The 27153-nt window shown below is 42.9% G+C and overlaps 1 protein-coding gene across 2 annotated transcripts; it reads right to left on the bottom strand.

The window, feature by feature from the left end:
- Positions 1-1012: 1012 nt before the first annotated feature.
- ORC5 (origin recognition complex subunit 5) lies at positions 1013-27153 on the bottom strand. 2 transcript variants are annotated; one of them, XM_069959975.1, is made up of 15 exons: positions 27066-27153; positions 22972-23102; positions 22590-22682; positions 17779-17982; positions 17331-17405; positions 14679-14790; positions 13246-13376; positions 12760-12808; positions 11684-11774; positions 11190-11242; positions 10972-11084; positions 10162-10209; positions 2017-2127; positions 1660-1772; positions 1013-1172 (listed from the first exon to the last, which is right to left on the bottom strand). In XM_069959975.1, exons 2-15 carry the CDS (start codon positions 23080-23082, stop codon positions 1127-1129), a joined length of 1350 nt encoding a protein of 449 aa, XP_069816076.1. In that variant the 5' UTR covers positions 23083-23102; positions 27066-27153; the 3' UTR covers positions 1013-1126. The 2 variants fall into 2 exon arrangements, with proteins under 2 accessions (XP_069816076.1, XP_069816078.1); XM_069959977.1 differs by lacking the exons at positions 1013-1172; positions 1660-1772; positions 2017-2127 and adding an exon at positions 7730-7981.

The following is a 27153-nucleotide window of genomic DNA, read 5'->3' on the forward strand; positions in this document are numbered from 1 at the left end:
TGATATAAGACAAACTTGTTGTCATGGTAATTTAGCTATACACATGTAAATGGTATAACAACAAAATTAACTTTTAAGCTGTAAATGTGAACAATTACGCTGTAAAGTAGTCCTAAAGAATTTGCCGCATACATATTTAACATGAAAATTACAGTCATCAGTGTCTGGAGGATCCCGATATTATCATTTACTCCCAGTCTCTTGCTAATATACACCTCTGAAGATGATCGCCATCCTCAAGACTAATCAGCCGCTTTCTTCCCTCTTAAGCGAGGCATGCCTCATTTCTTGGATGCAAACTGGAGAGCTTCATGCCACACATATAATCATCACAAGTGACACTAATTGCCGATGCAAAGCTAACACTGCATAGGATCGGCCATAATCCGCTTACCATATTAAGGACGACGGAAATTATACACAATTCCGGAGAACAATTATACAAAATGTCATTTTTATTTTATACACATTAAAAGGGTTCTGGAAAAAATATCTACTTATTTTCTTCTTCTTCTTCTTAAAGGGATAGGTAACCCCCCCCCCAAAAAAAAAACAAAAAAAACTTTAACTGTAACTTTATTTCTATAAAAAAAAAATCTAATAAATAAATTAATTTTCCAGTTTATCAGACGTTGTATGTCCTGCAGGAAGTGGTGTATTCTTTCCAAATACAAGAAACAACACAACAGTTGCCAACAGAAGAAGTTTTCTGTGCAACAACGGCCATTGTTTAATAAAAAAAAAAAGGACATGGTGTGAACCTGGCCTTATAATGTGGCCTATCTAGTGCAAGTGGATGAAATCACAGCAAGCTGGAAAGCAACACACAGCTGTGCACCTCTTAAATGTCCCTCTAATAATCGGTGGGAGAGTCTGAATACTCAAAATCTGACCAATCAAAAATATTAAGGTGTCTCTGTAACATGTAAAATCATTTGATAAACAGCAGATACACTGTAATAGAGGAAGTGTATTTGTTTCTGATGTTTGTTGAAATATACCTCAAAAGGCCTTGTTTTATTTTAAACTTATTTTATTACAAATGTGTTAGAACAATGCATACAAATATTAGGCATAGAGATTTTTTTTTTTTAAACACGGTATCAGTCAGAATTGTGAAGGGCTTTCATAGAAAATCATACAAATATCTGACAATATCAAAATTCACTGTCCTGCAAAAAGAAGAAAAAAAAAAGAAGTTGTGAAGACTGACAACCATACAATTTACAGTATATAAAGGCATTCAAAATAGATATAAGGACAATAAGTAATACAGTACAGGAGATTTATTACCGGTGGCGCCCAATGTAAGGGTACTATTACACGGCCCATGGGGGCCCGATAATGACTGTAAATGAGCACCAATCTAGCAGATACAGTATTACAGCTCGGCTATATTCACGTCGATAGTACTGTACACAAACTGGGCACAGGGGTGGCGCATTTTTTTATTTATTTTTTTTTTAAAAAGCTGCTATTTTTTTTAAATCCAAAAATGGCATAAAAATAAACTGCATAAAACTATGGGTCTGTCTTTGTACTAGGTTTGGCGAATTTCCACCATGACCTTCACAAAGTCAAACACAATAAAACATGCACATTATTAGATTGTTAATAAAGTGCATGCTCACTTACATGGATGCTGGAGACAAACATTACCTTGCTACAGCTCGGATGAAATCAAATGATACTGTGCACTTGTACTTGGGGGCATCCAGCTGGTCATCATGGCCCACCAGAGTTAAAAGTTGAAGGGTCACAAGAGAGGAGATCTAATAAAGTTATGACATGGTTTATTAGAGCTGAAAGGGTAAAATATAATTATTCTGCAGATAAGTGGTGTATGGGGAGCGGCAACTCTCCTCGCACGCAGACTGCTCTTTAATGCTCGGTATTGTGTGAACAGCTGGGACACCACAGGTTGCCTGACTGTGGGCTACACACATGGTGAAACAACTGTCAGGACCTGCTTGGTAATACAAGGCTAGTATTTTCAGGATAATATACTCTATTTACCTGGGAGAAAATATTTGCTGTGGGAGCCACCCTGCTGTCCACAACGCTGTACAGTATAGCCAGCAGTCTATCCAAAGGAAAGGGTTTGGGACCCAGAAGATGGTTGCTCGTCTGCAAATAATACACATCAAAAAACAACGCTTAGGCTGGGTTCACACTGTGTTTTTGCAATCCTTTTATTCATCCGTTTTTTTACATCCATTTTGATCTGTTTCTCCATTGACTTCCATTCTAAAAAAAAAAAAACACAAAAAACGACCAGGTTCTTTCTAATGGACCAAAAATTAGGTCAACTATATTTTTGTGTACGTTAAAAAAAAACAAAAAAAAAAACTGATCCTTTTTTTTATAATGATGAAATAAGTCAATGATTCATAAGTCAATGGAAAAATGAATCAAAACGGATGCACACAAATGCAGCAGGTTATTTTTGCAAAAAACGGATAGAACAAAAAAAAAAAAAAAAAAAAAAAAAAAAGGATTGCAAAAAGTGTAAACACAGCCTAATACAAAATGGGCCCCAGAACAGACCTCCAATGGAGAACACATACAATAACAGCAATGGAGCATACTCAGAAATATTTTAAAGGGTATCTGTCACAAAAATAAACTTTGAGTATTCATTTTTGAGTGTTTTTTTTTCCCATTTTACTATGGATATTATAACATAATCAAGAAATTTTTTATTCATATTTTTTTTAAAATAAAATGCTTTATTAAGTTATATTATACTGTAATATAACTTCATTAAAATAAATTTATACATTAAAGTGTCACTGTCGTGAATTTTTTTTTTGCAGAAATCAATAGTCCATGCGATTTTAAGAAACGTTGTAATTGGGTTTATTATCCGAAAAATGCATTTTTATCATTAAAAAGCAGTTTGAAGCTCTCCCCCCTGTCTTCATTGTTCTCCTATGGAGAGAGCTAAAGAAAAGACCAAAACAGGACAACAAAGAGTTAATCTACAAATCCCTCACCCGTTATCTCTTCTGACCATCACCAGTGACCTGTCTGAGCTCGGATTACAGCTGTCACCCAGCTCCTTGCCTGTAATCCTCTGTTATCTGCTTTCTGCTGCCGGCTAACTCCCTCCTTCCTCCTCCCCCCCTCCCCTCTCCCTAGAATAGACAGGGTACGTCTCCTGCAACAAGTCACAATTTTCAGATTTTTCAGAGTGGATGAAAAAGAGGAAGGAGGGGGGGACCTGGGAAAAGGCTTTTTACATACAGATAATGGCAGATTTGGCTAATAAACCCAATTACAAAGTTTCTTAAAATCGCCTGGACTATTGATTTCTGCAAAAAAAAAAAAAATACGACAGTGACTCTTTAACTTTCATTGATTGGCAGCTGTAAGAGCAACATGGCCTGATGTCTAAACAAAAAGTGATACAAAGCAATTTATTAAAAATACCCCTTAAGGGTAGATTCACAAATAATCGATTTGCAGCGGATTTCACACTGCGAGTTTGCAGCGAAACCCGCTGTGAATCCAGGTATTGTCACTTTAATGGGGTTACATACCCGCAGTGGAATTTTAATTCCGCTGCAAAAATGTAACCCGGCCCCTTTAACACCCCTGTGGCGGGGCCGTGCACTGATTGGCTTAACGGGACCGACGGGAGCCGGGAACCTCACATGCAGCCGCGGTGCTGAGCAGGTAATGTACGCCGTGGGGGCGTTAAAGGGGCCGGGTTACATACTGGCAGTGGAATGAAAATACCTCTGCTGGTATGTAACCCCATTGAAAAGACAGTACCAGGATTTTGCAGCAAACTCAGAGCATGAAATCCCCTGCGAATCCGGTACGTGTGAAGCTACCCTTAAAGGAGAAGCAATATTTAAAAATTTCCACGATGCAGGGAGGAACATAAACAAGCTTAAAGTATCACTGTTTACATTTTTAGCAGAAATCAGTAGTACAGGCGATTTTAAGAAACTTTGTAATTGGGTTTATTAGCCGAAAAACGCATTTTTATCAAGAAAAAGCAGTTTGAAGCTCTCCCCCCTGTCTTCATTGTTCTCTATGGAGAGGGGATGGGTGGACGGAGATGAGGCACCAAAACAGGACAACAAAGAGTTTATTTACAGCTACATTACTGGCTATCTCCTCTGACAGTCAGCACTGACCTCTTTGACTTCTGAATACCGGCTTTTATGCAGCTCCTGCTGTATAATCCTTTGTTCTCTGCTGCAACTAATTTCTCTCCTCCCTCCTCCCCCCTCCCCCCTCCATAGAACAGACAGTGCTCGACTGTGTAAAAGAGTCGAGATTTCCTGATAATGAGCAGTGGATGACAGAAAGGAGAGGAGGGGGGGACCTGGGGAAAGGCTTTTTGAATGCAGATAAAGGCATATTTGCCTAATAAACCCAATTACAAAGTTTCTTAACCCCTAGGTGACCCTGGACGTACCCTACGTCCAGGGCCGCCTCCATGTGCTCTAAACCGCCCCGGTCCCGGGTACTGCTCGTAGCCCGGGACCGCATCTATTAGCGGGCACGGTCTGATCGCGGTGCCCGCTAATAAAGTAATTGGATGCAGCTGTCAAAGTTGACAGCTGCATCAGATTCCTTGATGCAGCCGTTCCCTGGTGTCTAGTGGGGTGGATCGCTCCTCCGGGACGTTGTCCTGGAGGAGCGATCCACACATCTGACCCCGTCCGGGGTCAGCTTCGCAATAGCGCTGATCCCGGCTCAGCAACCGGAAGCAATCAATGTGCCTATCTCATCGATCTATGCTGCATATCTATGCAGCATAGATCTGTATGAGCGATCAGTGCACTTATACTAGAAGTACCCCATGGGGGCTTCTAGTATAAGTGAAAAAGTAAAAATAAAAGTGTTGTTTTTAATAAAAAGCCTGCTCCCCTAATAAAAGTTGAAATCACCCCCCTTTTCCCATGTTATAAATAAAAATAAATAAACAAACATGTTTGCTATCGCCGTGTGCGTAATCGCCCAAACTATTAATTAATTACATTACTGATCTCGCACGGTAAATGGCGTCAGCGCAAAAAAATCCCAAAGTGCAACATTGCGCATTTTTGGTCGCATCAAATCCAAAAAAATTGTAATAAAAAGCGATCAAAAAGTCATATATGCGCAATCAAGGTACCGATAGAAAGAACACATCATGGCACAAAAAATGACACCTCGCACAGCCCCATTGACCAAAGGATAAAAGCGCTATAAGCCTGGGAATAGAGCGATTTTAAGGAACATATATTTGTTAACAATGGTTTAAATTTTTTACAGGCCATCAGATACAATAAAAGTTATACATGTTATATATCGTTGTAACCGCAACAACTTGACGAACATATATAAGAAGTCAGTTTTACTCCAGGGCGAACAGCACACTTTGAATTTTTTTTCCTGGTTTCGCAGTGTACTTTATGAAAAAATTTAGCCTGTCATTGCAAAGTACAATTAGTGGCGCAAAAAATAAGGGCTCATGATGGTTTCTAGGTGAAAAAATGCAAGTGGCCTTTTAAGCACAAAGGAGGAAAAAACAAACACAAAAATTAAAATTGGCCCGGTCCTCTAAGGCAGCGTTTCCCAACCGGGGTGCCGCAGCACACTGGGGTGCCGGGAGACCCCGACAGGGGTGACGTGGGATCACGGTGGGAAATGTGCGCTGTCTCTTTAAGCATCCCGAGAAGCTGCGGCCGCGCAGCTTCTCGGGATGCACGAATCACTTTCATGTTCCGCCCGCACTATGAGCGGGCGGAACATTAAAGTAAGCAGAATATAGGAGCAGGAAGTGTCAGCATCCTGCTCCTATATTCACTCCCATAGGCCGCCGGCACTTCATGCCAGCAGCTTATGGGAGGCCGGGACGTGACCTCTCCGGCAGGCGTGATGATGTGACGTCATCACGCCTGCCGGAAGTCCCGTCCCCGCGGCTCGCAAGATGGAGCCCGAAGAGGAGGAAGAGCTGCTGCCTGCACAGCGCGGATTAGGTGAGTAGGATGTTTTTGGTTTTTTTTAAGGGGCAGAGTAGGGGGCATTATTAGTTCATGGGGGGCACTTGGGGGCATTATTAGTATATGGTGGCACCTCTGGGGGCATTATTAGTATATGGGGGCACCTCTGGGGGCATTATTAGTTCATGGGGGGCACTTGGGGGCATTATTAGTATATGGTGGCACCTCTGGGGGCATTATTAGTATATGGGGGCACCTCTGGGGGCATTATTAGTTCATGGGGGCACCTCTGGGGGCATTATTAGTATATGGGGGCACCTCTGGGGGCATTATTAGTATATGGGGGCACCTCTGGGGGCATTATTAGTTCATGGGGGCACCTCTGGGAGCATTATTAGCTCATGGGGGCACCTCTGGGGGAATTATTAGTATATGGAGGCCACCCCTGGGGCATTATTAGTATATGGGGGCACCTCTGGGGGCATTATTAGTTCATGGGGGCACCTCTGGCGGCATTATTAGTTCATGGGGGCACCTCTGGGGGCATTATTAGTTTATGGGGGCACCTCTGGCGGCATTATTAGTTCATGGGGGCACCTCTGGGGGCATTATTAGTTCATGGGGGAACCTCTGGGGGCATTATTAGTTCATGGGGGCACCTCTGGGGGCATTATTAGTTTATGGGGGCACCTCTGGCGGCATTATTAGTTCATGGGGGCACCTCTGGGGGCATTATTAGTTCATGGGGGAACCTCTGGGGGCATTATTAGTTCATGGGGGCACCTCTGGGGGCATTATTAGTTCATGGGGGCACCTCTGGGGGCATTAATAGCTCATGGGGGCACTATTAGTATATGAAGGCCACCCCTGGGGCATTATTAGTATATGGGGGCACCTCTGGGGGCATTATTAGTTCATGGGGGCACCTCTGGGGGCATTATTAGCTCATGGGGGATCCTCTGGGGGCATTATTAGCTCATGGGGGCCACCTCTGGGGGCATTATTAGTTCATGGGGGCACCTCTGGGGGCATTATTAGTTCATCACAGCAGGGGATCCTACATACAGGGGGCACAGCAGGGGATCTTACATACAGGGGGCATCCCACATTCCTACTCGCTTTACTGCACATAACACCAAACAGCGCAGTTACTTTGGGAGCCGACAGGAAGGAGAAAGGATAGGAAGTTGCTAGAAATGTGCGGAGCCTAAATTGTTTGTCTTGCAGGTTCTGAAGAGATGAAAAGTAGCTGGAAGAAATCATCATGGCGGATGGAGAGGAAAAGGGAAAGTTTTTCTTATTTTGTAGAACATTATTTAGTAGGGGTGCCCGAGAAAATTTTTTTTTCCAAGGTGGGCCCCGAGGTGGAAAAGGTTGGGAAGCACTGCTCTAAGGGTTAAAATCGCCTGTACTATCGATTTTTGCAAAAAAAAAAAAAAAAAAAAAAAAAAAAAAAAAATTAAACGACAGTGACACTTTAACTTACCTTATGCCTCTCATGACTCTAGGATCCCTGACTCCAGCGACGCCACAATCTGCGAAAATGCAACCCCCCCCCCCCCCCCCCCCGAGTTCCCCCTGACTCATAGGAAATTTTAAAAATCAACGGACTTCTACATTAAGCTTAGTGGTCACACTGAAAACTGAAATCTTCAGGATTATTTTATAAAATCCATAGTAAAATGTAAGGAAAAATATTCTTAAAATGTTAAGCTGACACTTCCTGTTCTGTACAGACCACTTTCCATCACTGTCCTCCTTATTAACACACAAAACACAATAGCTGAAGACATTTATTTCTAGAATTGCAGACAAATGCAGGTGTTTTAGTAAGGCTTATATGAGATTGATAAGTATTTTTGCTTCCATGAATTTTATAATGGGTTTTGGGTCAGTAATGTGGTCTGTTCAAAATCTATGGCTGTATCCATGTTTCCCAGGCAGTCCTCAGGCTGCATCCACCTTCTCCAGGCAGCGGAATTAAAATGTTGATCTTTGGGTTTGTGCAAACCGAAACTTTCAGCAAGTTCACTCATCTGTACATAAGACATATGCGTAAGTGGTATGTATGAACTCTGCACATTCTGAACTTTTGAGGAGGTGTTGTGCTATGAATTTTTTTCTTGGGTTACACATTTGGGCAAAAAAATTTTTTAAAGTCATATTTATGAAGAATTACACTTTGATGTGAAAACTACATGAAGCTGCTTGTGGGTGTAAAGTGCTGAGTGGCATTTTGACAATGTGGCAAGTGTCAAGCATTAGAAAATGAATAGGTATGGGTGTAAGTATGATTTTTATTTTATAATTTTTGGGGTTTTTGTAGAGTTTTAAAATTTTCCTGGCTACTCAAAAGTGCAAAATGTCCAAAAAGGCTACATAAGAATTGACAGGTCTTAACTGATATTAATCATAGTTTGGTTAGATTCTGACTGCTTCAAAGTCCCAGAGAAGGTTACAGGAAATCCCAGCCCAGATATGCTATTCCTATCCCAATAGTTGAGTGTCTGCTTTTGCGACATGTTTTTGTGCGCCAAAATTTTAATTGCAAATTGCAACACAATACAAGAAGAAACCTAACAACCCACAACCTGCATTTGTAGCCAGATAAAGTCCATCCACATGCTTTTCTCAAAACTGCAGATTTATTATACAAAATGCTGTTAAATAAAAAAAAATTTTTAAAAAGCCGCTGTGGAATGTTTGTGTTATACAAATAAATATTAAAAGCTATTTGTGTCACAATCCTTAAGTTTTTAGAAAAATCTAACTGAACTGTGTTGGTAGAGAAAATTACTATGGGATTTTTGCACTATTTTTCTGTTAATGGCTAGGAGTGCAATGCGTCACAATTTATGCCAAAATTGTAATTCTGGTGAAAAAGTCTAATAGTCTAATAAAAAACAGGTAAAAGACCTTGAAGAGTCTCTACCACGAAAAATAACTTTTGGCATGTCATCAGGCATGTGAAAACGTATTGATCCCATTGGGTCTCACTGCTGACGCCTACCATGATGAGGAGATATAGCCAGGAAGAGAGCAAGGCAGCAGCATGATCCGCTCACTGGTGGTCTGCTCCATCCATCTAGGTAGTGTTATAGATGGAGATAGGGCCTGGGAATAGATGGCACAGCTGGCATGCTCTCTCCCCAGATGTATCTTCTTCTTCCAGCTGTGGCCAATAACTTTTGACATGTCTGATGACAGGCAAAACAAGAGTTCGCGGAGTCTCAGTTGAGAGTCTCAAAACACGGGATAGCCAGATATCTCTAGCCTGTTTCCACGGGGTGCCTCCATGATGGGGAGAGCACCACACCACCCTGATAAATAGCCCCTTAAGTCCCACAGTTGCGAGTATTGGAACACAAACAGGGGAAACACCAGGGTGGCCCCTTTTTGTTAATGTCTAACTCAAGGTACGAGTATTGCGATCATGACAAGGGCATCCTCAGACAGCCGTTTTGGGGTATTTACCCCTCGTCAGTGTGGAATAGGATTCTGGCTAGTTGGGGCAATAACAAATCAACCAACAACTCTTGACTCTTGTTTTGCATATTTAAATTTTTGGGGGCATCAGTGGAGATTGTGCATGTCTGATGACATGCCAAAAGTTAATTTTTCTTGACAAGCACTTTAACAATTAGAAATCTTAAAGGGGAACTCCGGAGAAAATAATAACTTGCAAGCAGGCAGGGGGAACATAATAAACAAGCTCCACTTACCTCTCCCGTGTCCCTGAAGTGCCACATTAGAGGCTCCAGGATCCCCGACAGAACTCATTCTCCCCCCCCCCCCAGTTTTGATGTTATCATGCCAATCAGTAACTACAGTGGTGTCCCGTCCCAGTCACTGATTGGCTGAGCAGCCAGTCCATCATCTGAGTTGTGATATCGCTGGAGCAGAAAATCCCTGGGTCCAGCGGGGGTCCCAGAGTAATGAGAGAGCTCTATGGAGGCACAGGAAGCGGAAAGTAGTGCTAGTTTATTATGTTCCTCCCCGGCCCAGTCTGCTTGAAAATAATTTACTCCAGAATTCTTCTTTACAGGGAGGTCAGCTGTGGACAAACCTCTTGCTACCTTTCTACATTATAAATGCACTGAATAGAAATACTCATCTCACATTATGCATTAATGACACTATGTACTAAGACAATAGCCTATAAACATTTACATGGTGTTTTATACATACATTCACCTATTTACAATATACCATTTACCTTTTCATGCTTCTTCAGGAAATCAGTTTTTCTAATTTTCCCATGATGCTAAAAAAGGAAAAACAAAAAGGCCTTTAAATAATTTTCTACTAAGAATTAAGCGCCATAACCAGATATATTGTATACATTAGTAGATCAGAAAGTTTTTGACCTTGTTTTTGTTGTACCTAGCATTTTCTTGTTCCATTGTGACATCCAATTTGTACACCTCAGTATATTCCACTATATTATGTTAGGTTAAGTCCATAGCCTGACATATTGCCCATAAGCCAACTGACTTGAATGGGCAGAACATAGTCATATTGTGGATGTATATTGTGCTTAGGTGGGAGGTCACACTTTCCACACTCAACATCTGTACATGAACTGTATATAAACTGTTGTCTAAGTAAAGACTCATGGCATAGGCCTGGTATATCCCATCAATGTCTGATTATATAATTCCGACCTCTGCAAGTGCTATGGCACTTATCCTGAACACTATGATTCTGATTTTGGGGGGCACATGGCCGGGCATAGAGAAGGCAAGAGAAAACATTTCCAGTATGGTACCAAGCCCAGTTATATGCCATCAATTTCCTCCCCAAGACAACCCCTTTAATAGCTGTAAGGATACTCCTTTTCAATTTACAAAGAACACTTTACCACTTGCCTCATTTGGGTTACTAAGTATACAATGCTGTATACTGAGGATGATGTACATTGTTTTATGTCTAGTATAGCACATTATATGCGGTGAGTCCAATCCATATAACAAGGTTAAATCATCCAGTCATCATCAGTGTCGAATAGAATACAAAAACAACTTACCTTTAGAAAAAATCTCTTATCTGTCCTTGCAGGATTGTAGGAAGCTAGATATCCAGCTATGAGCAGAAACTTGGAGTAATATGGCAATTCTACATGAGCATGGGCTGACAACCCTGGAAGGATACATGATGTGAAAAAAAAAGTCACAACATTTATAAAAAAAAGAAAAAAATGTTTTAGTAAAGAAGTTCATTTTACAAAAGTTGTCCACAAATCACCTTTAAGTTGGGATGCTTCTCTGTCTTCTTGCTGTATCCGTTCCCATTGAAAGCTGAGAAAAAAAATATAAACAGTGATTCCATGCACCAAGACCCCTGATCTGCAATACAGAAACATTCTGTTTCAGAATAACATGAAGTGTATTAGATAAAACAGTGCATGTATCCCTATGGATATGCTCATACATGGCTAAGATGGGAATTCCCATTGAATCAATGGGACTTATCAAAGCAGAAAATTAGCAAAAAAACCAAGAAGCCAATAGAGATACATCTCACCATAGTTATCGCTCTCTCTCTCATAATATATATATATATATATATATATATATATATTATTTTTTTTAACCTGTCAGCAGTTTTGCATTAAAGCTAAAGCAATGGTCATACAGTCCAGGATCTACCACCAGCCCACAGCATTAATAAACCATCGGAGATAGCCACATACAACCGTGTTTTATCACTTCTAGCTAGTAATATTAGCAGCACCATACCTTGATATCTCTCTGAGATACACAGTCTGCATGGCTCTCTTCAAATGGGGCTCAATGTTTCGCCACAACTTATGAGTGTCTGTTTCTTTTGCTGAGAATATAAAGTAAGAAAGAATAAATATCTGGCAGAGACTCTTAAGAATCATTGTAGAAGTTGTAGAGTAGGAGTAAGATGGTACTCTGTTTGAAGGTGGTGCGCGTGGTGGGAGTTATTCCAAGCAAACAGTAGTAAGATATCCCGACACTCACCAAGTTCCTAAATGCTCATTTGTTAGTGTCACTTCAGGCAGGTACAGGTAAGGAGGACGCGTTTCAATGTACCTGTTGAAGGCCTTAGGCTAAAACGCGTCCTCTTTACCTGTACCTGATGTGACACTAATAAACTTGGTGAGTGTCGGGATATCTTAGTACTGATTGCATGTGAAGTTGGCAATATATACTCTAATCATGGCATTTTGTGAAAGAAGGGAGTGGTGGGTAATCAATAGCTCCTAGCAGATTATACCAGCAACTGCAAAGCACAAAAGGCTGCCAGGTCTCTTAGCTTTAAAGCTGGGTTCTACAAAACGATGGGGAGCATGGGACCCTCTTCTCGCTAGACAACACTTATGGCATATCCTCTATGGCAATCGTCTCTAACCTGTAACAAAATTACAACTCCTAGCATGCCCTAACAATCTTTGGCTGTCAGGTCATGCTGTGAGTTGTAGTTTTGCAACAGCTGAAGAGCCACAGGTTAGGGATCACAGCTCTAAGGCATGCTTATATAAATGACTTTGCTAAAAGCTTGTCAGTTTAAGTACAATCACAATGGTCTAGTCCAAATTTATACCTGCAGGAGATCAGTAAAAAAACAAAAAACCTTGTATGCCTGTAGAGCAGGGGTCTCAAACTCAAGCCCTCCAGCTGTTTCAAAACTACAATTGCCATCATGCCTGGGCCAGAAGAAGCTTCTGTAGCACTTTACTTCTTTACCACACACAAACATTACATGCCTGTTGCTGCCGCTAGGAAGTCCATTCTCTATGCAGATAAAACAAGTCAATTGTTTGTATATTCCAATAAAAAATTCCTACCTTCTCCTTTAGTAACTGGTTCACAAAATTTCGGAAAGTTAAGCGCAGCCTGTAAGAAACACAAGAGACACCAACATAAATCACATGCACAAAGAAAAGAAAAAAAAAACAAAAAAAAGACAAGACCATAGGCACATGGCCACTTTGTATGGAGTAATAGGGCAGCCATAGCTTTGTATGGGATCTAACTGTACTTATCTATGCCTTGGATTTCATATTGGGGCATAAAGAGCATATTTTCTTTTTTGTTTGAGAAGCGCTGACAGAGAAAGGTTGTCTGCATAACATCCAATACTGAGGGGCTATTCGCATGTCTGCAGAATTTTGTCCGAGCACAAAAGGTGTTCTACGCACTGGACCTTGGAGCTACTGTTTGCACTAGTTTACTGACGTGCACAGACAGAATTCTGTGGACATGTGAATGCCCCCTGACACTATCCCAAATTGCAAGTTACATTACATCATGAAACTAAAGAGAGCTTTTACCAGGTGCCTAAGCTCCTTTATGTCCCGGCAGACAGCGTAGAACACCCCCAGCAGAATATTGATGTACGATGCATAGAATTCAGGGGAGTATTCTTCAGGATGATCGCTGGACAGAATCTTCTGGAGTTCAGCTGAAAAACAGACCAAGGATCAGCACTTTAACATAACTAAATTTACCTACATTTAAAAGAAATAGACCAATCCGCAATTCTGAGGGTTAAATATATAGAACTATAAAAAAAATGTCAACTATCATACTGATATCATTGCTGCTGCCAGTGGTTTGCATAGTTTACTTGCATCAATGTAAACTAGAGACCACAGGGGATTATTGGAAAAGTAGTCACTTTACAGCATAATAATTGTTTTATATTAAAGGGGTTGGCCAATGTCTAACAAAATTAACAGGTGTAATTTAATAGTAATGTTCTAGCTCCTACTTAGGGCCCTATAACATGAAGCGATAATCGGCCGATTGGGCAGATTATCGCACCATGTAATAGTGGCATTTAGAGATGAGCAAGCGTTTCGTTTGATCAGCACTCTGCTCATCAAGCTGCCGGCCTTTCAGTGCTGCTCCGCTCCCTGACGCTACAGCCCGGGTGCCAGGGAAAAGCTGGATCCAATCCTTAGAAACTGGAAAAAGTTTCCCAAGATTGGATCCAGCTTTTTCTGGCATCCTGGGTGGAGTGGCAGGGAATGGAGCAGCACTGAAAGGCCGGCAGCTTGATAAGCGGAGTGCTGATCAAACGAAGCACTTTGCTCATCTCTAGAAACAACAATCAGCCGATAAAATGATCATCAGCTGATCATTTCTTTAGGCCGCCAACCGTGAAATACCAATGTATGGCTGACAGCTGAGTGTTCTCCTGCGCTCTGCAGCTTCAGAATGGCCAATCACTGTTCGCAGTGGTCCCAGCCAGTGATTAGCTGAGTGGCCTGTAAACTCAGAAGCTGCACCGCGCGGGACTGAGGAGGAAGCAGAGCACAGGAGAAGACTGGCAGCATGGACAGGTAATGTAAAGGTTTGGGCAAAAGCTGCAAGGACATCGCTAATAATGTCCATGCAGCCCTTGCTAAACAATTATCAGGCCGTGTAATAGGTTCAGTAAATGAACGCTGATCTAGCAGAGCGGCGCTCGTTTACAGTATTGATCAGGCACTGGTTGCACTGCCGCTCCATTCATTTCGAGGATATTTCTTCTACATGTTCAGGATTGCTGGAGGTCTCAGCTGACTTTAGTTTATCCTGTGGATAGCAGATAACTTTCCATAATGAGAATACCCCTTCAACTAAAACTAATAACCAAACAAAACTGTCCACAATCTTGACTGTACATTTTTTTCCCCCAAGATTATATATTGCATTAAATTAACATAAGAAAAAATGAAGAAATACAGCTTAAGCAAAGTGTGATATAGGGAAATCCTACCTTTACTGTAGTCTGCAAAATATACAGTCAATGGCTCAAGGCAACCTGTGGTTGGTCGGAATGTTTCCCAGGCTATTTCCGTCAGGAATATCACTGTTACATTACTACCAGTCTAAAATATGAAGTGAATACTAGTTACCAACAGTACTACAGTCTAACTCTCTCTCTATCTATATAGTGGTACCTTGGTTTAGGAGTAACTTGGATTAAGAGCGTTTTGCAAGAAGAGCGCAGTTTTTCAAAATTGTAACTTGGTTTAAGAGCGCCTGTGAGAGGGAGATTCTCATGCGAGAACCTGTTACTATTCCACCCATACATGTAGTGGGTACCTCCACATCTACCTCAGGTCTCATATCCATTCTGTACCTTCATATTCACAAAAAATTCCAAGAACAACACTGTTTAACTATAAAGAGAAGTGGGAGGCTGACTTGGGTGCGTTAGAAGATAATTTGTGGAAGGAGGTTCTGGGTACGACCCCTCAGCTGTCAGTGGGGTCCTGCCTTTCTGTTCAAGGTGGGGATCCGCTCAGACGCATTGTGTTCTAGATGTCAGAGGGATGAGGGCGGATCCTGCATATGTTTTGGAGGTGCCCCAAATTGACCAGATACTGGCATGATGTGGCGCTACTATTCAGAAGGTCTATTCTATACAGCTGGAACAATCCCATTTAGTTTGTATCTTAGGTAACGTAGAGGATATAGACTTAGTTGCTCCTGAGAAACTAGCAGTTGCCCGGATGCTCTACATGGTCAGGAAGTTGCTGGCGCAATCCTGGCTTGATCAAAATCCCCCTACACTATCCTCATTTATAGCCAAAGTAAACTGGCTTATAGCCAATGAGAAATACGCTTACGAAAAAAGGGAGGCTATGAAAAAATTTGAAAAGATCTGGGCACGATGGCTTGACACACCGGGTTTGGCACCCTCATCGCTCAATCGGGGCAGGACCTCTCCCTCGTTGCAGACCTAAATATATGAGGCGGGTTGTACAGGTGGGAGTGTATAATTCAGTTCTTGGATAATTGTGTACTGGTTTGTAGAGCTTTGCTGTTCAAGGAGACACCTAGACCGCTTTATTTCTTATAAATTATCTCTTTATTATAATCTGCTTATAACACTCATGACAGATTCTCTGATGCACAGTACGGGACAATGCCAAAAGGTTTTCGTTTGTTCTTTGTATGTTTTTTCTCTTGGGGATGGACTCTTTGTCTGTTTTCCATCCCTGTTGTTGTTGTCAAAATAACTTTTGAAAAATCTCTAATAAAAATTTTCTTGATTAAAAAAACTTGGTTTAAGAGCTCCCTGTACTGGGTGAGAGGGCCAGTGGGGGAGGGGCATGGTCTGCATAGCAGGGTCTACGGCGCTGTACTCTGACCCAGGAAGTCTGCCTCACCTTCCAAATCATAGCAGATCCACTTCAGGCTGGGGCTTACATCAGGGGACAGGACTGTGGAGGTAATCTATTCGTAGCTGTAACCCCTCTCTCCCCGGACAGAGAGTGCTGCATGTATGTGCCCACATATGTCCTGCACATTCCTTTGATCTCTGCAGTCTCTGTCAGTCCTTTGTTTCCCACCCTCCTCGGTGCTGGACATATATACACAGTACTACTCCTCCCATCATCTGCTCATAGTATGAGCAGATGATGGGGGAGTAGTACCAGGGCCATCACCAAACAGACCGCCCACCCCCCTTCCCGCCACAACCACCACATATGCACTGTACTACTCCTCCCATCATCTGCTCATAGTATGAGCAGATGATGGGGGAGTAGTACCTCTGCTATCCCCATTACATCTATCTGTTTGGTGATGGCCCCGATACTACTCCCCCATCATCTGCTCATACTATGAGCAGATGATGGGAGGAGTAGTACTGTGTATATATGTCCAGCACCGAGCAGGGAGGGAGGGGGGAGGTAGATGCACAGGCACCTCTCTCCCTCCCTGCTCGGTGCCCTCCAAATGTACTGATTGAATACATTTATGGAATACTTTAGGGAGCAAGGACACTTGCTCCCTAAAGTATTCCATAAATGTATTCAATCAAAAACATACTGTACATTACACTTACATACACATCAATTGAATCCATAGAGTGTCCATCAGGGGGCGCACTATATATACAGAAGTCAACGGTACTCATTGATTTCTATATATAGTGCGCCCCCTGCTGGACACTCCATTGGAATTACACCCTGGTTCGTGACGTCACCAAATTTCTGAGAATTTGAACTCTCCATGATCTACTAAATTAAGGGAAATAGCAGTATATGTGCATTTCCCATAATTAATGTACATTAGAAATTTGTCTAACTTTACATAAGTAATAACATATTAAAAAATACATTTGGCCGAACTTCTCCTTTAAATGATTTCTTAAGGGAAAATTTGCTTTGGTGTAAGAGTGATTTGGATTACAAGCACGGTCCCGGAACAAATTATGCCCGTAATCCAAGGCACCACTGTATATGTACACATTATATATATATATATATATATATATATATATATATATATATATATATATATATATATATATTAGTATGAGTTCAAGTACAAGGGAGTAAAGGGAGATGCACAGAAAACCCAGCATTTTACAAATATAACAGACTGATGCCTCATATATGCCAGTCTGTGTACTTACCAGTTCTTGAAGCCTGAGGAATCCTGGTAAAAGGTTTGCATCCATTTCCCGCAGTATATCTGCCTTATCAAGGACCTAGTGTACGAAAGTTTATCCTTGTTAAATATAAAAGTATTCATATAGAAAATGGAAAAAATGTAATTTATTAGTTTACCGAACAGCTCACAGGACTATATACTGTATATCACATAAGCTGCATCCTATAATAAGACACAGACACCAGGGATTCAGTATACACTGATGCTGCACAGATGCAGCAGCACGGTGGCTTAGTGGTTAGCACTGGAGTCACATCCCACCAAGCACAACATCTGCGAGCAGTTTGTATCCTCTCCTGGTGTTAGTATAGGTTTCCTCTGGGTAATGCGGATTCCTCCTACATCCAAATGGGGAGGAAATTCTAATGGGGATAGGGACCAATAAAGTATTTATTATAAATACTACTCACAATGTAAATCGTCTCCTTCTCCAGTCCCTGGCTTGTAATTGCCTTCTTATAGAAGCGGACAAATTCATTAAAAGTGTCGCATCTCTCGTATGAAGTAAAACCATTGTCAGGATTGGGGCGGTGTTTATAAAGCTGGTTGAGTATTTCTTCATAAAGAAGCCTGGCAGTAAAGCACTCCACACAATTCACAAAGGCATGAGGAAGCTGCAAAGCAAAATACAGAAATATATAAACAAATGCATATCATCATCGTAATGAGACTATAGGGGGTCACAATTTTAGGAATAGATATTGCTACTGGTCTCATTCCTTGGAATAGTCTTTAGTGTAAATCTGTCAGCTTCAGTTCATGTTTCAAACTGCTGACATTGTTAGACAGGTTGCTCGGTCAGGGGGACACATGGTACTTTTCATATATCTGTCTGTGCTTTCCTACCATAAAAAAAAGGTTTATTTTCATGTGGAAAGTGTCAAAGAGGCTCCTCATCTGCTCGACTCCCCCCGGCTCCCCATCAGCTTTCTGGTGTAAATAATATTCTAATATAAACACTGTTTAAAGGGGTATTTCAAGAAAAAAAACTTTCCCCCTATCCACAGGAAGAAGGAAATTGCGGGGGGTCCGACCTCTGTACCCCTGCCAATCTATATCGGGCCCCCGGCTTCTGTTTATGCATGGCTCTATTTATTACACAGAAGTCGGGGCCTGATAGGGAAATCAGCGGGGGTACAGAGGTCTGACCCCCCACATTATTTCCTGCTTTTCTTGTATCCTGTGGATAGAGGGAAAGTTGATTTTCTTGGAATAACTCTTTATTTTGCACTATAGGCATATGCCTGTATACTGAACTGTCTGTTTGTATAAGATATTGTATATTATCTACTAAGCACTTTATATAAACCCAGTGGCGGTCTTTGGCACCAAGCACACCAAGCGATCGCTTGGGGCCCCCAACATCCAAGGGGGCCCCCATGCCCCGCTCTTGTAGTCAAGACCGCTGGACAGGGCCGCTGCCCCGCTCGCTGCTGCCATCTGAACTGTAACTATGAGCACTCGTAATGAGCGCTCATAGTTACATGCAGCAGCACTGACAGGGCGGGAGACATTGGCCCCCTTCCTGTCAGTCACTCTTGTGGCCGCAGGAAGGGTTTTCCCTGCGGTCACAAGTGGCAGCTTTGTCCTTGTTGTGCCGGCTCTCCAGTGACATCACTGGAGCATCGGCGCCAGGATAAGGGGAGTGCGGCCGGACCCAGGTGAGTATAAGTGTTTGTTTTATTGTGTTATATACTATATGGGAGGGGGAGCACACAGGGGTCTGTTTAACTGGGGGAGCGCACATCGGGGGTCTATATAAATGGGGGGAGCACACAGGGGGGCTATATAACGGGGAGCACACAGGGGGGCTATAGACTACTGGGGCTTTACAGAGGGGTCTATATACTACTGGGGGCAGCACACAGGGGGCCTATATACTGCTTGGGGCAGCAGAATGGGGTCTATATACAACTTGGAAAGCACACAGGAGGTCTATATCCAAGTGGGGGAGCACACAGGGGGGCTATATACTACTGGGGGAGCACACAGGGGTCTATATACTACTGGTGGGGCACACAGGGGGTCTATTTACTACTGGGGGAACATACAGGGGGTCTATATACTACTTGTGAGGCACACAGGTGGTCTATATATAACTGGGGGAGCACACAGGGGTCTGTATACTACTGGGGCAGCACACAAGGGGTCTATATAATACTGCTGGGGCACACAGGGGGTCTATATACTACTGGGGGAACCACACAGGGGGTTTATATACTACTGGAGGAGCACACAGGGGTCGTTATCCAAGTGGGGGAGCACACAGGGGGGCTAAATACCCCTGAGGGAGCACACAGGGGGCCTATATACTAGTGGGGGAGCACACAGGGGGTATATACAACTGGGGGCAGCACACATGGGGTCTATATACAACTGGGGCAGCACACAGGAGGTCTATATACTTCTATGGGAGCACACGGGGGGCTATATATAACTGAGGGAAAACACACAGGGGTCTATATACTACAGGGGGAAGCAAACAAGGGGTATATACTACTGGGGGCAGGACACAAGGGGTATATACTATTGGGGAAGCACACAAGGAGTATATATTACTGGCGGTAGCGCACAAGGGGTATAAACTACTGGGGGCAACACACAGCGGTCTAGGGGGGGGGCCCCAGACATAACTTCGCTTGGGGCCCCAGAAATGCCAAGACCGCCTCTGTATAAACCAGTATAAAAACAAACCTGGCACTACAGGGCCAACAACTCTGTGGAGTCTCTTCCAGTAGTAGTATATAAAGAGATAAATTAATGTTAGCTAGTGGTGCTCTGTGTTCAGCAATGCAGTACTCAGACAGAAATGCGGCACTCACCAAATGCTATTCATCTTTCTTTATTGAAGTTTCACCATCCAAATGCAAGTGCAGGCTACAGGTGAGGGAGGACGAAGGAACAATGTGTGTCAGAAACAATTGTTTGGTGCGCCTGTGCACCTCATGTGACTTCATCTCCCACGCATTGTTTGCACATCCTTCCTCACCTGTAGCCTGCACTTGCATTCGGATGCTGAAATTAAACTTGTTTTTACATGGGTTAAATTTGCAGTAGGGGGTTGTCATTATTTTAAAAATAAATAAAATAAATTAATTTTCCCTAGACTTCTCCATTAAAGCGACTCTGTAGCCACAACCTTCCTCCCAAACCGCTTCTACCTTTGGATAGCTGCTTTCAATCCAAGATCTGTCCTGGGGTCTGTTCAGCAGGCGATGCAGTTATTGTCCTAAAAAACAACTTTAAAGCTGCGTTCACACTACGTATATTTCAGTCAGTATTGCAACCAAAACCAGGAGTGGATTAAAAACACAGAAAGGCTCTGTTCACACAATGTTGAAATTGAGTGGATGGCCGCCATATAACAGTAAATAACTGCCATTATTTCAATATAACAGCCGTTGTTCTAAAATAACAGCAAATATTTGCCATTAAATGGCGTCCATCCACTCAATTTCAACATTGTGTGAACAGATCCTTTCTGTGTTTTTAATCCACTCCTGGTTTTGGTTGCAATACTGACTGAAATATACTGACTAAAATATACATATACTGACTGAAATATACGTAGTGTGAACGCAGCCTAAGGCTATGTTCACACTACGTATATTTGAGGCTGTATGTTTGAGGCTGTATAGCAACCAAAACAAGGAGTGGATTGAAAACACAGAAAGGATCTGTTCACATAATGTTGAAATTAAGTGGATGGCCGTCATTTAATGGCAAATATTTGCTGTTATTTTAGAACAACGGCTGTTATATTGAAATAATGGAAGTTATTTACTGTTATATGGCGGCCATCCACTCAATTTCAACATTGTGTGGACAGAGCCTTTCTGTGTTTTCAATCCACTCTTGGTTTTGGTTGCTATGAGGACCTGACATGAGGACCAAATACAGCCTCAAATATACATAGTGTGAACCCAGCCTAAGGGTAGAAACATACAACGCATCCGCAGCAGATATTTGTCATCCCACTGCGAGTATGTTAAACTCAGCGCCATTAACCCCCGTGCCCCAGGAAGATACTGTACCGGGTCCCAGCTCTGGCTTGCTTCGGGGGCTCCTGGGCAGGGGGGGTTAATGGCGGCCGAGTTTGACATACTCACAGCGGTATGACAATCCTGCAGCAAGTATATCAGCCCACTGAAGTAAATAGGCAAGTATCCGCAGTGGATTTTGAGAAATCTGCTGCTGATACGTTATGTGTGTTTGAACCCTTAAACTTTCAGCCCTGTGTCAAACTGGCGAGGCCTAGAGTGTCTATGCCCTAGGCTTGCACCTCCTTTCCGTCCCTCCTCATCATTAGGAATGCCCCTAAAAGGATTTCTTCTATTTATCACTTGTCTCAACACTGCACAGGTGCCTTAAAGATCCAGCACATGTGCAGTGTTTAAACGAGTGATGATTAGAAGAAATCCTGCCTGGGGCATTCCTTATGATGAGGAGGAACGGAGGGGCGGTGCAGGCCTAGGGCACAAACACTCTAGGCCAGGCCAATTTGACCCAGCGCTGCAAGTTTAAGGGTACAATCACATGCCAGATCCACAAAGGATTTAACGCTGCGAATTTGCAGTGAAATATGCTGCGGATCCCTTGCCTGTCATTTTCAATGTAAGTGACAACCCCCTTAACTCCCCGCTGGAGCATACATTTCCTGCTCCACGGTCCGGCTTGCTGTGGGGGTTCTGGCTGGACGTCCCTCTCAGCCAATCAGTGTACTGCTGTTGTAGTTGGTCCGGCGAGTGTGTTTGTACCCTAAAAGTTTTTTTCAGGGCAATAACTGTATTGCCTGCCAAACCGACCCCAGGACAGATCTTGGGTTAAAAGCAGCTATCCAAAGGTACAAGCGGTTTTGAGGGGGGGGGGGGGAGGATTGTGGGTACAGAGTCGCTGTAAAGTCATCCATTTTAATCATCTTCCTTGATCACTGTTCTATGCACTCATACATTCTGGGAAACAAAGATATTCCAATATCATGTGACAAATGACCATAAAATCCATGTATCACGAGCTGCCCTTGCCAATGCAGAATCTTTTTACACCCTTCTTTCTCCCAAAAGGATTATTTTTTGGGCAACTTGCCTTCTCTCCTGGGGTCAGACCCCCAATCATCTGATACTGATAGTTTATAATAAAAATAGGCCACTTATAATATACAGTAGTTAAGAAAAACTCCTTTATTAACCGGTAAAAAAAGAATGGACCAATTCAGTCTTACCTCGAGTGTACTCAGCGCTGTTTGGAGGATGTAAGTCTTTCCAGTGCCAGTGTGGCCATAGATAAAAATGGATGAAAAACTTAAATGTGAACGCTGAAAGAAAGATCATGAAAGAAATTTCATATTTATACTAAGTCGTCCATATACCTTTAATAACTGAGAGGTAGCACTCCTGTGCTGCTCCAGTCATCCCCATACACAGTAATGTTTAGCATTGTCAAGCTTTTTTTTGTGTTCTCTATGGGGAGGGTTAAGCTGCAGCCTATCTTTACAAGAACAAAGGGGTCAGGCAATGATTTTCCAACACCCCCAACCCCTGTCTCCCCCGACATCACTATCACACATTGTATTACTGGTATATACAGAAATAAACTAGTACTACCTCTCCAAATATAGCAAGCAAGGATGTTATCTGTGATTCCCGGCAGGGGGTGAGCTTCTCCAGGCTCTGCAGCTTCTCTTCCGGGTATGGAGAATGCTTTGCTGCGCTCATGTCTCACTTCAGCATAATAACTGCAAAGAAACACACCCAAAGTCTGACTTTTACTTTCTATAATAAAGGAAGATGAACGGATTCTCACTGATCAATGGAGACACTATGGGCCCGTTTTGATTTACCTCAGGTGCACGAAAACGTGAGCAACTCCAACCCGGAAACTGGAACAAAGGGCAGATTTGGGGGTAGAATTTCATCCGTACACAGACAGTGTTCTGCAGACTGGGCATGGGAGCACCCATCATCATGAATAATTATGATGTCGAGAGCTTCTAAATAGCTTAAAAGTTTAAAGGGAACCTGTCACCCAGCATTCCAACGCTGAGCCCGCCTGACCCCCCGGTGCAGCCCCGGATACTTACCCTTTGCTGCAAGTCCCGCTCCTGGACCCGGTTCCTGGATGGAGATTTCGGCGCCAGAAGGTGAGCGTGCGCTGTATGCAAAATACACGAGATAAGTCCGATGCCCATAGATAATGACTGGAGCCGTCATTCTCTATGGGCGTCAGACTCATCTCTGGAGTGCGCGCGCATGGCTGCCGACGGCGATATCTAGGTCCCGGGACAGGGTCCAGGAGCGGGACTTGCAGCAAAGGGTAAGTATCTGGGGCTGCACCAGGGGGGTTGGGCGGGATCAGCATCTGAATGCCGGGTGACAGGTTCCCTTTAAGGCAGAGTCAGTACACTAGTGCGAAGTTTTAAACTGTCTGTTTACAGATGGAATTCTACGGACGTGTGAATGGCCCATAAATATTTAGGTGGTGCTTCAATACTAATAGTAGAAGGCACATGAAGCATCCTTTAGTCTAGATTCACACTAGCATGTTACATGTGTATTTTCGCAACCATATTACAAACGCAAGTCCTGGACTACAGCAGGTCTCATGACCCAAAAGCTATCAGGCTGGGACCCTCTACTCTAATGGGCAAAGAAAAGGCCAAAAAATCAACAATGTTCCATATAATACACATGAAAGGCACAAAAACACTCACACTTTCATTTTCTGTACATTGTGCTGAGGGCTGCCATCTTGCCTGAGCTGTTTTTAGCAGCATTTAGTGGTATGCTTCACAGCAGCCTCCTCTTATCAGGCATAACAGGAAGGCTCTGTTTAGTTTTAGGCCCCTCTTACACAGCCGCTTAGGCTAGGTTCACACTGCGTTTTCAGCATCCGTTTAACGCATCCGTTTTTTGCAAAAAACGCATGAAAAACGGATTGCAAAAAACGGATTCATTTGTGTGCATCCGTTTTTCCATTGACTTCCATTATAAAAAAAAACGGATCCGTTTTTTTTGGCGGACCAAAACGGACCAAAAAACGTTGCTGACCCTATTTTTCTGGACGTTAAAAAAAACGGATCCGTTAAACGGATGCTGAAAACGCAGTGTGAACCTAGCCTTAACAAGATCAGCTCTCGCTTGCACTGCCTCTACACAGCACGACTAATCGGGCCACATGAACGATCGCCGCATAGGTCATTCAGCCATTACATTTCTTTATTTGCCAAGTATCTCCTGTTCAGACAGAGGGATGTGCTGCCGATAATGATGATTTTACCGGCCACACAAAACAACAAATCACACGACCAGTGGGCATTTGCTCACTTGTCAGCTGGGCTCTGGCCCTTTTACATGGGTCGATTATTGGGTGAATGAGGAAGGCTTGTCAGTGATAAGTGGCCTGTGTAATGGGACATCTAGACCTATTGAAAACGGCACCATGTAATATAGACAGTTAATTGGGAATTTTAAAAAACATCATTAAAAACTTGACACCTCCCCCCCCTCCCCTTCCCATGTATAACATGCAAAAGATTCCTCTATAGAACCATGAAAACACAAACCACGCCAGTGACCATGGTGCAGCATATTATCTGGCTTTGAATACATAATTACATAGTTTATATGGTTGAAAAAAAGACGCATGTCCATCAAGTTCAACCAAGGAGGGGATGGAAACAGGGAAGGGGGATATACAAGGAGGGGATGGATACAGGGAAAGGGATATACAAGGAGGGGATGGATACAGGGAAGGGGGATATACAAGGAGAGGATGGATAACGGGAAAGGGATATACAGGGAGGGGATGGATGCAGGGAAGGGGGATATACAAGGAGAGGATGGATAACGGGAAAGGGATATACAGGGAGGGGATGGATGCAGGTAAGGGGCATACAAGGAGGGGATGGATACAGGGAAGGGGGCATACAAGGAGGGGATGGATACAGGGAAGGGGGATATACAAGGAGGGGATGGATAACGGGAAAGGGATATACAGGGAGGGGATGGATGCAGGGAAGGTGGGATATACAAGGAGGGGATGGATAACGGGAAAGGGATATACAGGGAGGGGATGGATGCAGGGAAGGTGGGATATACAAGGAGGGGATGGATAACGGGAAAGGGATATACAGGGAGGGGATGGATGCAGGTAAGGGGGATATACAAGGAGGGGATGGATGCAGGGAAGGAGGATATACAAGGAGGGGATGGATACAGGGTAGGGGGCAGATGATGATAGGTTCTATACATATGCATTTATGTTAATTTGGTCTAAGAACTTGTCTAGGCCGCTTTTGAAGCCTCCACTGTTTTTGAATGCTTGAATAAAGATTTTCTAGATTTATATAATTGGAAGTGCAGCTGTCTATTGTGTTCACAATTGATTTGCTTAGTTCTCAGAACGGTCTTTTTCAAATGGGCCCACAGTCTGTGTAGTATCGTTTACACGTACTATATTGTTGGTGGCCACTGAGATTTCTATACCTAGTATATGGGTGACATTAGATACAAGATAAAATAATGTAATAAACACTGCGCTCTTCTTTGATTGGTGGAGACGCCCCATCTTCTGATAGTTATACATCACAATCCATGAACATACACTGATAGATACTTTATACACCACAATCATGGGCGTAGCTACCATAGAGGCAGGGTAGGCAGTTGCTGGGGGGCCCGGAGGGGAAAGTAAGAGCGTGTGTCCTTCTGCTTAATCACTTATGTATTGCAGCGTGTAAGCGACCCGATGTTTACTTACATGCTGCAACACAAAAAAAGGGTTAACAAGCAGAAGACTGAGATCTCTGTTTCACTGCTCTGATAACCCCTGACCTCTGTTCTCCAGCTGGCAATCAAGCAGGAAAGGAAAATGTGCAGAGCTCCTTGCAGAGGTCAGGGGTGATCAGTACTCCAGCAGTAAAGCAGATATATATACATATAAATATATAGATATAGATTATATACACACAGTACTTTGTGTTGTGCTTAGGGGAGGGGGGCCCCTTAATTTTTTTTTGCTATGGGGCCCGTGAATCCTAGCTATGCCCCTGATCACAATCCATGAACATACACTGATAGATACATAGTTATACATCACAATCCATGAACATACACTGATAGTTATACATCACAATCCATGAACATACACTGATAGATACATAGTTATACATCACAATCCATGAACATACACTGATAGTTATACATCACAATCCATGAACATACACTGATAGATACATAGTTATACATCACAATCCATGAACATACACTGATAGTTATACATCACAATCCATGAACATACACTGATAGATACATAGTTATACATCACAATCCATGAACATACACTGATAGATACATAGTTATACATCACAATCCATGAACATACACTGATAGATACATAGTTATACATCACAATCCATGAACATACACTGATACATAGTTATACATTACACAGTATACATACTATAAGGAGACACAGTTATACAGTAGTATTATACTATACAATATACAGAAGTATTTCCCAACTTGCTTTTGCTGCAAAACTACAACTCCCATCATGCCCGGGCAGCAGAAGGCTGTCAAATACGGCAGGAGATGTGATTTTGCAGCAGCTGGAGAAGCACAATTTAGGAGAAGCAGAGTTGCCGGTCCGGGATATGGGGGGACGGGGCCTGAATACCCCCGGGGAGGCCGATACTCACAGCCAGGGATGCCCGCAGCTTCCGCCGGTGACAGCCGGTCCGCCACGTTACCCCGCTCACTGGAGCTCCCGCCAGCGCCGCACAGCCC

This window comes from Dendropsophus ebraccatus, chromosome 2, assembly GCF_027789765.1.
Source record: "Dendropsophus ebraccatus isolate aDenEbr1 chromosome 2, aDenEbr1.pat, whole genome shotgun sequence".
Taxonomy (NCBI): domain Eukaryota; kingdom Metazoa; phylum Chordata; class Amphibia; order Anura; family Hylidae; genus Dendropsophus; species Dendropsophus ebraccatus.

What these genes read in the sequence shown, in the direction of transcription:
- ORC5 (XM_069959975.1), bottom strand. Translation starts at nt 23,082, where the DNA reads ATGAGCGCAGCAAAGCATTCTCCATACCCGGAAGAGAAGCTGCAGAGC. An exon ending in TCCTCAGGCTTCAAGAACTG is followed by an intron (nt 14,791 to 17,330) that starts GTAAGTACACAG and finishes TTCATATTTTAG; the next exon opens with ACTGGTAGTAATGTAACAGT. An exon ending in TATCTCAGAGAGATATCAAG is followed by an intron (nt 11,243 to 11,683) that starts GTATGGTGCTGC and finishes TTTTTTTCTCAG; the next exon opens with CTTTCAATGGGAACGGATAC.